Source organism: Scyliorhinus torazame, chromosome 24 (genome assembly GCF_047496885.1).
Source record: "Scyliorhinus torazame isolate Kashiwa2021f chromosome 24, sScyTor2.1, whole genome shotgun sequence".
In the NCBI taxonomy this organism is placed as follows: Eukaryota; Metazoa; Chordata; class Chondrichthyes; order Carcharhiniformes; family Scyliorhinidae; genus Scyliorhinus; species Scyliorhinus torazame.
This window is the reverse complement of record NC_092730.1, coordinates 11203854-11216353: the sequence shown is the minus strand read 5'-3', so window position 1 is coordinate 11216353 and position 12500 is coordinate 11203854. Positions and strand designations below refer to the sequence as shown.

Genomic DNA, 12500 nt, shown 5'->3' with positions numbered 1-12500 from the left:
GGAAGGATGTTACAAGTTACAGAGGGACATAGATAAGCTGCAGCGCTGGGCTGAGAGGTGGCAAATGGAGTTTAATGCAGAAAAGTGTGAGGTGATTCATTTTGGAAGGAGTAACAGGAAGACAGAGTACTGGGCTAATGGTAAGGTTCTTGGCAGTGTGGATGAGCAGAGAGATCTCGGTGTCCATGTACATAGATCCCTGAAAGTTGCCACTCCGGTTGAGAGGGATGTTAAGAAGGCGTACGCTGTGTTAGCTTTTATTGGTAGAGGGATTGAGTTTCGGAGCCATGAGGTCATGTTGCAGCTGTACAAAACTCTGGTGCGGCCGCATTTGGAGTATTGCGTGCAATTCTGGTCGCCGCATTATAGGAAGGATGTGGAAGCATTAGAAAGGGTGCAGAGGAGATTTACCAGAATGTTACCTGGTATGGAGGGAAGATCTTATGAGGAAAGGCTGAGGGACTTGAGGCTGTTTTCGTTAGAGAGAAGAAGGTTAAGAGGTGACTTAATTGAGGCATACAAGATGATCAGAGGATTGGATAGGGTGGACAGTGAGAGCCTTTTTCCTCGGATGGTGATGTCTAGCAGGAGGGGACATAGCTTTAAATTGAGGGGAGATAGATGTAAGACAGATGTCAGAGGTAGGTTCTTTACTCAGAGAGTAGTAAGGGCGTGGAATGCCCTGCCTGCAACAGTAGTGGACTCGCCAACGCTAAGGGCATTCAAATGGTCATTGGATAGACATATGGACGATAAGGGAATCGTGTAGATGGGCTTTAGAGTGGTTTCACAGGTCGGCGCAACATCGAGGGCCGAAGGGCCTGTACTGCGCTGTAATGTTCTATGTTCATTTACCATTCTACACTCTCGTGTTGTTATTGAGGGTACTACAATTTAATAAGCAGAGAACTAGTCAGTGACCGAGACGTGTGCTTACTGAGTGCCGCCTACAGGGCGTCACCTTATATACGGCTCCCTGGTGGGCGGAGCAGGAGGCGGAGTTCCCCAGGGTTCCAAACCCTGTCTTAAATTGGCATCACCAACATGGTGTTAAGGGTACAGTAACCAGTCATCTCTCTGTCTCTCTCTGTCTCTCTCTCTCTGTCTCGCTCTCACTGTCTCGCTCTCTCTGTCTCGCGCTCTCTGTCTCGCTCTCTCTGTCTCGCTCTCTCTGTCTCGCGCTCTCTCTGTCTCGCGCTCTCTGTCTCGCGCACTCCATCTCGTGCTCTCTCCATCTCATGCTCTCTCTCTGTCTCGCTCTCTCTGTCTCGCTCTCTCTGTCTCGCTCTCTCTGTCTCGCTCTCTCTCTGTCTCGCTCTCTCTCTGTCTCGCGCACTCCATCTCGTGCTCTCTCCATCTCATGCTCTCTCTCTGTCTCGCTCTCTCTGTCTCGCTCTCTCTCTGTCTCGCTCTCTCTCTGCCACGCGCTCTCTCTGCCCCTCAGTACTGACCCTCTGAAAGTGCAGCGCTCCCTCAGTACTGACCCTCTGACAGTGCAGCACTCCCTCAGTACTGACCCTCTGACAGTGCGGCACTCCCTCAGTACTAACCCTCTGACAGTGCAGCACTCCCTCAGTACTGACCCTCTGACAGTGCAGCACTGCCTCAGTACTGACCCTCTGACACTGCAGCACTCCCTCAGTACTGACCCTCTGACAGTGCGGCGCTCCCTCAGTACTGACCCTCTGACAGTGCGGCACTCCCTCAGTACTGACCCTCTGACAGTGCGGCACTCCCTCAGTACTGACCCTCTGAAAGTGAGGCGCTCCCTCAGTACTGACCCTCTGACAGTGCAGCACTCCCTCAGTACTGAACCTCTGACAGTGCGGCACTCCCTCAGTACTGACCCTCTGACAGTGCGGCACTCCCTCAGTACTGACCCTCTGACAGTGCGGCACTCCCTCAGTACTGACCCTCTGACAGTGCAGCACTCCCTCAGTACTGACCCTCTGACAGTGCGGCACTCCCTCAGCACTGACCCTCTGACAGTGCGGCACTCCCTCAGTACTGACCCTCTGACAGTGCGGCACTCCCTCAGCACTGACCCTCTGACAGTGCGGCACTCCCTCAGCACTGACCCTCTGACAGTGCGGCACTCCCTCAGTACTGACCCTCTGACAGTGCGGCACTCCCTCAGTACTGACCCTCTGACAGTGCGGCACTCCCTCAGCACTGACCCTCTGACAGTGCGGCACTCCCTCAGTACTGACCCTCTGACAGTGCGGCACTCCCTCAGTACTGACCCTCTGACAGTGCGGCACTCCCTCAGTACTGACCCTCTGACAGTGCGGCACTCCCTCAGCACTGACCCTCCGAGAAAGCCACCCGAACTCCAGCCACGATGGGACAATCCCAGTTGACGCTGATTGCAATATTGGCGTAGTTCGCCGTGACACGGGTCACCGCGGGGGAGAGCGCGACTGGTGCGGAGTACGGAGGGAGCAGCCTGCGTCCTGAGGCCGATTTCTGTCCCGCAACCATTGTTGACTCGCCTTTGTTGAATTGTTTATCAGATCTCCGCCATCCCGAGGAACTGTCGCTCCTGAGACCGGTCGAGGACCCCAACCAGAAGAAAAGGAGGAAAGAGAAGGATCTCGAACCAGAGGAAGTGGTGGACATGGAAAGCTTTGCGACGCCCCGGGGGATACAGAGTAATAACCTTAAACTGTCCACCCTTAAACCTTCACAGACGCACTTCAAAGCAGAAAATCCGATCGTGCCTGAAACGGCCAATGGATTTGGCCGCAGCTGTGGAGAAAGGAAGGAGGGTTAATGATTCCATCAGACATAGGGGCAGAATTAGGCCACTCGGCCCATCGAGTCTGCTCCGCCATTCAATCATGGCTGATATTTTTCTCATCCCCATTCTCCTGCCTTCTCCCCATAACCCCTGACCCTCTTATTAATCAAGAACCTATCTATCTCTGTCTTAAAGACACTCAGTGATTTGGCCTCCCACAGCCTTCTGCGGCAAAGAGTTTCACAGGGGCAGCACGGTAGCCTTGTGGATAGCACAATTGCTTCACAGCTCCAGGGTCCCAGGTTCGATTCCGGCTTGGGTCACTGTCTGTGCGGAGTCTGCACATCCTCCCCGTGTGTGCATGGGTTTCCTCCGGGTGCTCCGGTTTCCTCCCACAGTCCAAATATGTGCAGGTTAGGTGGATTGGCCATGATAAATTGCCCTTAGTGTCCAAAATTGCCCTTAGTGTTGGGTGGGGTTACTGGGTTATGGGGATAGGGTGGAGGTGTTGACCTTGGGTAGGGTGCTCTTTCTAAGAGCCGGTGCAGACTCGATGGGCCGAATGGCGTCCTTCTGCACTGTAAATTCTATGAGATTCACCACCCTCTGGCTGAAGAAATTCCTCCTCATCTCTGTTTTAAAGGATCGTCCCTTTAGTCTGAGATTGTGCCCTCTGCTTCTAGTTTTTCCGACAAGTGGAGACATCCTCTCCACGTCCACTCTATCCAGGCCTCGCAGTATCCTGTAAGTTTCAATAAGATCCCCCCTCATCCTTCTAAACTCCCAACGAGTACAGACCCAGAGTCCTCAACCGTTCCTCACACGACAAGCTCTTCATTCTGGGGATCATTCTTGTGAACCTCCCCTGGACCCTTTCCAAGGCCCCAGCACATCTTTCCTTAGATACGGGGCCCAAAACTGCTCACAATACTCCAAATGGGGCCTGACCAGAGCCTTATGCAGCCTCAGAAGTACATCCCTGCTCTTGTATTCCAGCCCTCGCGACGTGACTAACATTGCATTTGCCTTCCTAACTGCCGACTGAACCTGCACGTTAACCTTCAGAGAATCGTGAACAAGGACTCCCAAGTCCCTTTGTGCTTCTGATTTCCGAAGCCTTTCCCCATTTAGAAAATAGTCTCTGCCTCCATTCCTCCTTCCAAAGTGCGGAACCTCACACTTTTCCACATTGTATTGCATCTGCCACTTCTTTGCCCACTCTCCGAGCCTGTCCAAGTCCTTCTGCAGCCCAAGGCCGTAGGGTCCTAATGGCACTTCGTCAGAACTGAAGAGAGGGGGTCAGGGATAGGCGGGGGCTGGGAGAGATTTGACAAAGATGCTCAGGACAGCAAAAGGCGGTGTCAGTGTTAAGGATTAAATCCGGTGTTAATAGCGGCACAGAGGCGAACGAACGGGAATGTGTCGCTGGGAAAACCAAACTCAGTGGAAAAGAAGCTGTGTTGGGGGGGGGGGGGGCACGAGGGGTAGCGTTGGGCTTACAGAGGAGAGTGTTCCGCCCACTTAATTTTGGGGGCACTTGACCAGAATTCTGATCCGCTGTTCAACTGGGGGCAGTGTCTCTGCTGCCCTGCAGGTGGCGGCGTCGGGCTCGGGCCAGCAGGCCCGCCTCAGCATTGCCACCTGCTGCCTCTGGCGGGTATGGCACCCGCTCTCAGCCTGCCCCGTGCCCTCTGGGCCCGCTCCCGAGTAACACAGTCGCTGCGGCCCAGTCGCCGATCTCGGACTGTTCGTAGGTCTGAGCATCTCACCAGAGGACTGTTCGATTGTGACAAGTCTGTGCGACTGGAGGGATATTCTGCACAAATTAAGAGCTCGTGGTGTAGGGCGCAACATACTGGCTCGGCGGGAGGATTAGATAGCCGTCAGGAAACGCAGAGTCGGCATAAATGGGTCATTTTCGGCCTGACCCGTCTGTGCCCAGTGGAGTGCCGCAGGGACCAGTGCCGAGGCCGCCGCTATTTGCGAATCGTACCCGTGACTGGGGCAACGGCCTGACGGTGTGGTCGCTGAATTTACCTTCACACAAAGACAGGTAGGACGGTAAGTTGCGAAGAGGACGTAAGGCGCCTGCAAAGGATCGCAGATGGGTTGAGTGAGCGAACAAAAATGTGGCTGGGTGGAGGTAAACGTGGGGGAAACGTGAGCTTGTCCACTTGAGAGGACAAATAGAAGAGCAGCAAACGGAGGGAGTTTGCGGAATGGTGAGGTGCAGAGGGATCTGGCCGTCCTGGTGGATGGACCAGGGAAGGTTAGGCTGCAGGAACACCAGCGATCAGGAAGGTCAGTGGAGTGTTGGTGTTTATTACGAGGGGGAAGGAATTTAAAAGTGAGGATGTTTTACTCCAGCTGTGCATGTGAGAGACTGCCCTCCCTCCCTCGCACTGCCCTCCCTCACACTGCCCTCCCTCGCACTGCCCTCCCTCACACTGCCCTCCCTCGCACTGCCCTCCCTCGCACTGCCCTCCCTCACACTGCCCTCCCTCGCACTGCCCTCCCTCGCACTGCCCTCCCTCACACTGCCCTCCCTCGCACTGCCCTCCCTCGCACTGCCCTCCCTCACACTGCCCTCCCTCGCACTGCCCTCCCTCGCACTGCCCTCCCTCGCACTGCCCTCCCTCACACTGCCCTCCCTCGCACTGCCCTCCCTCACACTGCCCTCCCTCGCACTGCCCTCCCTCGCACTGCCCTCCCTCGCACTGCCCTCCCTCGCACTGCCCTCCCTCTCCCTCACACTGCCCTCCCTCTCCCTCACACTGCCCTCCCTCTCCCTCGCACTGCCCTCCCTCTCCCTCGCTCTGCACTCCCTCACCCTCACACTGCCCTCCGCCCTTCCCTCACCTCTGAAACGGGCTGCCTCCTTCCTCCTCAGCCCCGCACCCTGACCTCCCTCAGTGTCAGCGAGTGAAAGGTTTTGACGAGTGAACCGTCTTGACGTCTGTTGGGAAGAGCCCTGTTTGGTGACGTGTGGAACTCAAGCCAAATTCCTCTTCATTTCCGCCCCCTCCTCTCTGTCTAGGCCAGGGATATTTTCACCCCAACGGAGCCCATTACATGAGGGACACGCCCGAGGGAGAAGCGGCCTACCAAATCCTGGCCATCAGTCAGCCCAGTGTGGCCCCAGAACTCATCGCCAAGATGTACCGCCCAAGCTCGCTGATCGACAAGGCACAAATCCACAGCAGGTGAGAGATGCGGCGAGTTAAGGAGCCTCTCGCATTCCGTCTCGAGAAGCTGTATCAGAACTTTAAAAGGGACTAGCCTTTCGGTCTAGTACCTGAACGCGCGAAGCATTCGAAATAAAACGGATGAATTAGTTGCGCAGATAGATGCAAAGGGATAAGATATCGTTGGGATTACGGAGACATGGTAGCAAGGTGACCAAGGGTGGGAACTAAACATTGAGGGCTATTCAGTTTTTAGGAAGGACAGCCAAAAAGGTGCATAGTTGATTAAAGATGATATCGATACAATATTGAGGAACGATATTAGTGCAGACGATATGGAATCTGTCTGGGTGAAGTTAATTAACATCAAGGGGCAAAAAACATTTGTCAGGGTCGTATACAGACCACCAAACTGCAGTGGTAATGTTGGGCCGAGCATTGGTCAGGAAATCAGAGATACATGTGCTATAGGAACGTCTGTGATTATGGGTGACTTTAATCTGCATATAGATTGGATGAGTCAAATTAGTCACAGTACAATAGAGGGGGAATTTCTGGAGTGTTGGTTTTCTGGACCAATGCATCGAGGAACAAACAAAGAACAAAGAAAAGTACAGCACAGGAACAGGCCCTTCGGCCCTCCAAGCCTGCGCCGACCATGCTGCCCGTCTAAACTAAAATCTTCCGTATCCCTCTATTCCCAAAGGAATAGATTGGGAAACAGATTTTGGAAAGGTGCAGAAGTCACAGGGTAGTAGTCATGGGCGACTTTAACTTCCCAAACATTGAGTGGAAACACTTTGGATCAAATAGTTTGGATGGGGTGGTGTTTGTGCAGTGTGTCCAGGAAGCTTTTCTAACGCAGTATGTAGATTGTCCGACCAGAGGGGAGGCAATATTGGATTTAGTTCTTGGTAATGAACCGGGGCAAGTGATAGATTTGTTAGTGGGGGAGCATTTTGAAGATAGTGACCACAATTCTGTGACTTTCCCTTTAGTAATGGAGAGGGATAGGTACGTGCAACAGGGCAAGGTTTACAATTGGGGGAAGGGTAAATACGATGTTGTCAGACAAGAATTGAAGTGCATAAGTTGGGAACATAGGCTGTCAGGGAAGGACACAAGTGAAATGTGGAACTTGTTCAAGGAACAGGTGCTACGTGTCCTTGATATGTATGTCCCTGTCAGGCAGGGAAGAGATGGTCGAGTGAGGGAACCATGGTTGACAAGAGAGGTTGAATGTCTTGTTAAGAGGAAAAAGGAGACTTATGTAAGGCTGAGGAAACAAGGTTCAGACAGGGCGCTGGAGGGATACAAGATAGCCAGGAGGGAACTGAAGAAAGGGATTAGGAGAACGAAGAGAGGGCATGAACAATCTTTGGCGGGTAGGATCAAGGAAAACCCCAAGGCCTTTTACACATATGTGAGGAATATGAGAATGACTAGAGCGAGGGTAGGTCCGATCAAGGACAGTAGCGGGAGATTGTGTATTGAGTCTGAAGAGATAGGAGAGGTCTTGAACGAGTACTTTTCTTCTGCATTTACAAATGAGAGGGGCCATATTGTTGGAGCGGACAGTGTGAAACAGACTGGTAAGCTCGAGGGAATACTTGTTAGGAAGGAAGATGTGTTGGGCATTTTGAAAAACTTGAGGATAGACAAGTCCCCCGGGCCTGACGGGAAATATCCAAGGATTCTATGGGAAGCAAGAGATGAAATTGCAGAGCCGTTGGCAATGATCTTTTCGTCCTCACTGTCAACAGGGGTGGTACCAGGGGATTGGAGAGTGGCGAATGTCGTGCCCCTGTTCAAAAAAGGGACTAGGGATAACCCTGGGAATTACAGGCCAGTTAGTCTTACTTCGGTGGTAGGCAAAGTAATGGAAAGGGTACTGAAGGATAGGATTTCTGAGCATCTGGAAAGACACTGCTTGATTAGGGATAGTCAGCACGGATTTGTGAGGGGTAGGTCTTGCCTTACAAGTCTTATTGAATTCTTTGAGGAGGTGACCAAGCACGTGGATGAAGGTAAAGCAGTGGATGTAGTGTACATGGATTTTAGTAAGGTATTTGATAAGGTTCCCCATGGTAAGCTTATGCAGAAAGTAAGGAGGCATGGGATAGTGGGAAATTTGGCCAGTTGGATAACGAACTGGCTAACCGATAGAAGTCAGAGAGTGGTGGTAGATGGCAAATATTCAGCCTGGATCCCAGTTACCAGTGGCGTACCGCAGGGATCAGTTCTGGGTCCTCTGCTGTTTGTGATTTTCATTAATGACTTGGATGACGGAGTTGAAGGGTGGGTCAGTAAATTTGCAGATGATACAAAGATTGGAGTTGTGGATAGTAAGGAGGGCTGTTTTCGGCTGCAAAGAGACATAGATAGGATGCAGAGCTGGGCTGAGAAGTGGCAGATGGAGTTTAACCCTGAAAAGTGTGAGGTTGTCCATTTTGGAAGGACAAATATGAATGCGGAATACAGGGTTAACGGTAGAGTTCTTGGCAATGTGGAGGAGCAGAGAGATCTTGGGGTCTATGTTCATACATCTTTGAAAGTTGCCACTCAAGTGGATAGAGCTGTGAAGAAGGCCTATGGTGTGCTCGCGTTCATTAACAGAGGGATTGAATTTAAGGGCCGTGAGGTGATGATGCAGCTGTACAAAACCTTGGTAAGGCCACATTTGGAGTACTGTGTACAGTTCTGGTCGCCTCATTTTAGGAAGGATGTGGAAGCTCTGGAAAAGGTGCAAAGAAGATTTACCAGGATGTTGCCTGGAATGGAGAGTAGGTCTTACGAGGAAAGGTTGAGGGTGCTCGGCCTTTTCTCATTAGAACGGAGAAGGATGAGGGGCGACTTGATAGAGGTTTATAAGATGATCAGGGGAATAGATAGAGTAGACAGTCAGAGACGTTTTCCCCAGGTGGAACAAACCATTACAAGGGACATAAATTTAAGGTGAATGGTGGAAGATATAGGGGGGATGTCAGAGGTAGGCTCTTTACCCAGAGAGTAGTGGGGGCATGGAATGCACTGCCTGTGGAAGTAGTTGAGTCGGAAACATTAGGGACTTCAAGCAGCTATTGGATAGGTACATGGATTACGGTAAAATGATATAGTGTAGATTTATTTGTTCTTAAGGGCAGCACGGTAGCATTGTGGATAGCACAATTGCTTCACAGCTCCAGGGTCCCAGGTTCGATTCCGGCTTGGGTCACTGTCTGTGTGGAGTCTGCACATCCTCCCCGTGTCTGCGTGGGTTTCCTCTGGGTGCTCCGGTTTCCTCCCACAGTCCAAAGATGTGCAGGTTAGGTGGAGTGGCCATGATAAATTGCCCTTAGTGTCTAAAATTGCCGTTAGTGTTGGGTGGAGGTGTTGACTATGGGTAGGGTGCTTTTTCCAAGAGCCGGTGCAGACTTAATGGGCCGAATGGCCTCCTTCTGCACTGTAAATTCAATGATAATCTATGATTAATCTAGGACAAAGGTTCGGCACAACATCTTGGGCCGAAGGGCCTGTTCTGTGCTGTATTTTTCTATGTTCTACGAACAGGCCATCTCGGACAGGGCGTTGTGCAATGAGAAAGGATTAGTTGGCAATCCAGTTGTGAGAGAACCTTTGGGGATGAGTGACCATAATATGGTAGAATTGTTCATCAAGGTGGATAGTGAGGTAGTTGATTCTGAGACCAGGGTCCTGAACCTCAATAAGGGGAACTACGATGGGCCAGGGTTTAGAGAACCCCAAAGTGTATCATGGAGTTCACCTGACCCACAACTTTGAATAGATTGTGGTTATGGGGAGCACACGGGCCTACCTTACAGGTGTGATGCAACAGAGAGTTAAAGTACTTTTTTTTAAATTAAATATTTTATTGAAAATTTTTGGTCAACCAACACAGTACATTGTGCATCCTTTACACAATATTATAACAACACAAATAACAATGACCTATTTTATAAACAAAAAAAAATAAATGAATAAATAATAAATAACAAAAATGAAAACTAGCCCTAATTGGCAACTGCCTTGTCACAAGTAACACTCTCCAAAAATATAATTTAACAGTCCAATATATAATTATCTGTAGCAACGACCTATACATACTATACAGTATATATTAACAACCCTGAGAGTCCTTCTGGTTCCTCCTCCCCCCCAACCCCCCCCCCCCGCCCCCCCCCCCCCCCCCCGATCCTGGGCTGCTGCTGCTGCCTTCTTTTTCCCATTCCGTCTATCTTTCTGCGAGATATTCGACGAACGGTTGCCACCGCCTGGTGAACCCTTGAGCCGACCCCCTTAGGACGAACTTAATCCGCTCTAGCTTTATAAACCCCGCCTTGCCATTTATCCAGGTCTCCACCCCCGGGGGCTTGGCTTCTTTCCACATTAGCAATATCCTGCGCCGGGCTACTAGGGACGCAAAGGCCAAAACATCGGCCTCTCACCCCTCCTGCACTCCCGGCTCTTGTGCAACCCCAAATATAGCCAACCCCCAGCTTGGTTCGACCCGGACTCCTACTACTTTTGAAAGCACCTTTGTCACCCCCATCCAAAACCCCTGTAGTGCCGGGCATGACCAAAACATATGGGTATGATTCGCTGGGCTTCTCGAGCACCTCGCACACCTATCCTCCACCCCAAAAAATTTACTGAGCCGTGCTCCAGTCATATGTGCCCTGTGTAATACCTTAAACTGAATCAGGCTCAGCCTGGCGCACGAGGACGACGAGTTTACCCTGTTTAGGGCATCTGTCCACAGCCCCTCCTCGATCTCCTCCCCCAGCTCTTCTTCCCATTTCCCTTTTAGTTCATCTACCATAGTCTCCCCTTCGTCCCTCATTTCCCTATATATATCTGACACCTTACCATCCCCCACCCATGTCTTTGAGATTACTCTGTCCTGCACCTCTTGTGTCGGGAGCTGCGGGAATTCCCTCACCTGTTGCCTCGCAAAAGCCCTCAGTTGCATATACCTGAATGCATTCCCTTGGGGCAACCCATATTTCTCGGTCAGCGCTCCCAGACTCGCGAACTTCCCATCCACAAACAGATCTTTCAGTTGCGTTATTCCTGCTCTTTGCCACATTCCATATCCCCCATCCATTCCCCCCGGGGCAAACCTATGGTTGTTTCTTATCGGGGACCCCCCCAAGGCTCCAGTCTTTCCCCTATGCCGTCTCCACTGTCCCCAAATCTTCAGTGTAGCCACCACCACCGGGCTTGTGGTGTAGTTCCTCGGTGAGAACGGCAATGGGGCTGTCACCATAGCCTGTAGGCTAGTCCCCCTACAGGACGCCCTCTCTAATCTCTTCCATGCCGCTCCCTCCTCCTCTCCCATCCACTTACTCACCATTGAAATATTAGCGGCCCAATAATACTCACTTAGGCTCGGTAGTGCCAGCCCCCCCTATCCCTGCTACGCTGTAAGAATCCCTTCCTCACTCTCGGGGTCTTCCCGGCCCACACAAAACCCATGATGCTCTTTTCAATCCTTTTAAAAAAAGCCTTCGTAATCACCACCGGGAGGCACTGAAACACAAAGAGGAATCTCGGGAGGACCACCATCTTAACCGCCTGCACCCTCCCTGCCATTGACAGGGATACCATATCCCATCTCTTGAAATCCTCCTCCATCTGTTCCACCAACCGCGTTAAATTTAACCGATGCAATGTGCCCCAATTCTTAGCTATCTGGATCCCCATGTAACGAAAGTCCCTTGTTACCTTCCTCAACGGTAGGTCCTCTATTTCTCTACTCTGCTCCCCTGGATGCACCACAAACAACTCACTTTTCCCCATGTTCAATTTATACCCTGAAAAATCCCCAAACTCCCCAAGTATCCGCATTATTTCTGGCATCCCCTCCGCCGGGTCCGCCACGTATAGTAGCAAATCGTCCGCATATAAAGATACCCGGTGCTCTTCTCCTCCCCTAAGTATTCCCCTCCATCCCTTGGAACCTCTCAGCGCTATCGCCAGGGGCTCAATCGCCAGTGCAAACAATAATGGGGACAGAGGGCATCCCTGCCTTGTCCCTCTATGGAGCCGAAAATATGCAGATCCCCGTCCATTCGTGACCACGCTCGCCACTGGGGCCCTATACAACAGCTGCACCCATCTAACATACCCCTCTCCAAAACCAAATCTCCTCAACACCTCCCACAAATAATCCCACTCCACTCTATCAAATGCTTTCTCGGCATCCATCACCACTACTATCTCCGTTTCTCCCTCTGGTGGGGCCATCATCATTACCCCTAACAACCTCCGTATATTCGTGTTCAGCTGTCTCCCCTTCACAAACCCAGTTTGGTCCTCGTGGACCACCCCCGGGACACATTCCTCTATTCTCATTGCCATTACCTTGGCCAGGACCTTGGCATCTACATTTAGGAGGGAAATAGGTCTATAGGACCCGCATTGTAGCGGGTCCTTTTCCTTCTTTAAGAGAAGCGATATCGTTGCTTCAGACATAGTCGGGGGCAGTTGTCCCCTTTCCTTTGCCTCATTAAAGGTCCTCGTCAGTACCGGGGCGAGCAAGTCCACATATTTTCTATAGAATTCGACTGGGAATC

The 12500-nt window shown here is 51.5% G+C and overlaps 1 protein-coding gene across 1 annotated transcript in view; it reads left to right on the top strand.

The window, feature by feature from the left end:
• Nucleotides 1–12500, top strand: part of LOC140400193 (fermitin family homolog 3-like) — a 197912-nt gene that overhangs the window by 32387 nt on the left and 153025 nt on the right. Inside the window, exons 4-5 of the mRNA XM_072489661.1 lie at nt 2514–2651; nt 5778–5943. Coding sequence (XP_072345762.1) covers nt 2514–2651; nt 5778–5943 — 304 coding nt within the window. The remainder of the gene's footprint in view (nt 1–2513; nt 2652–5777; nt 5944–12500) is intronic.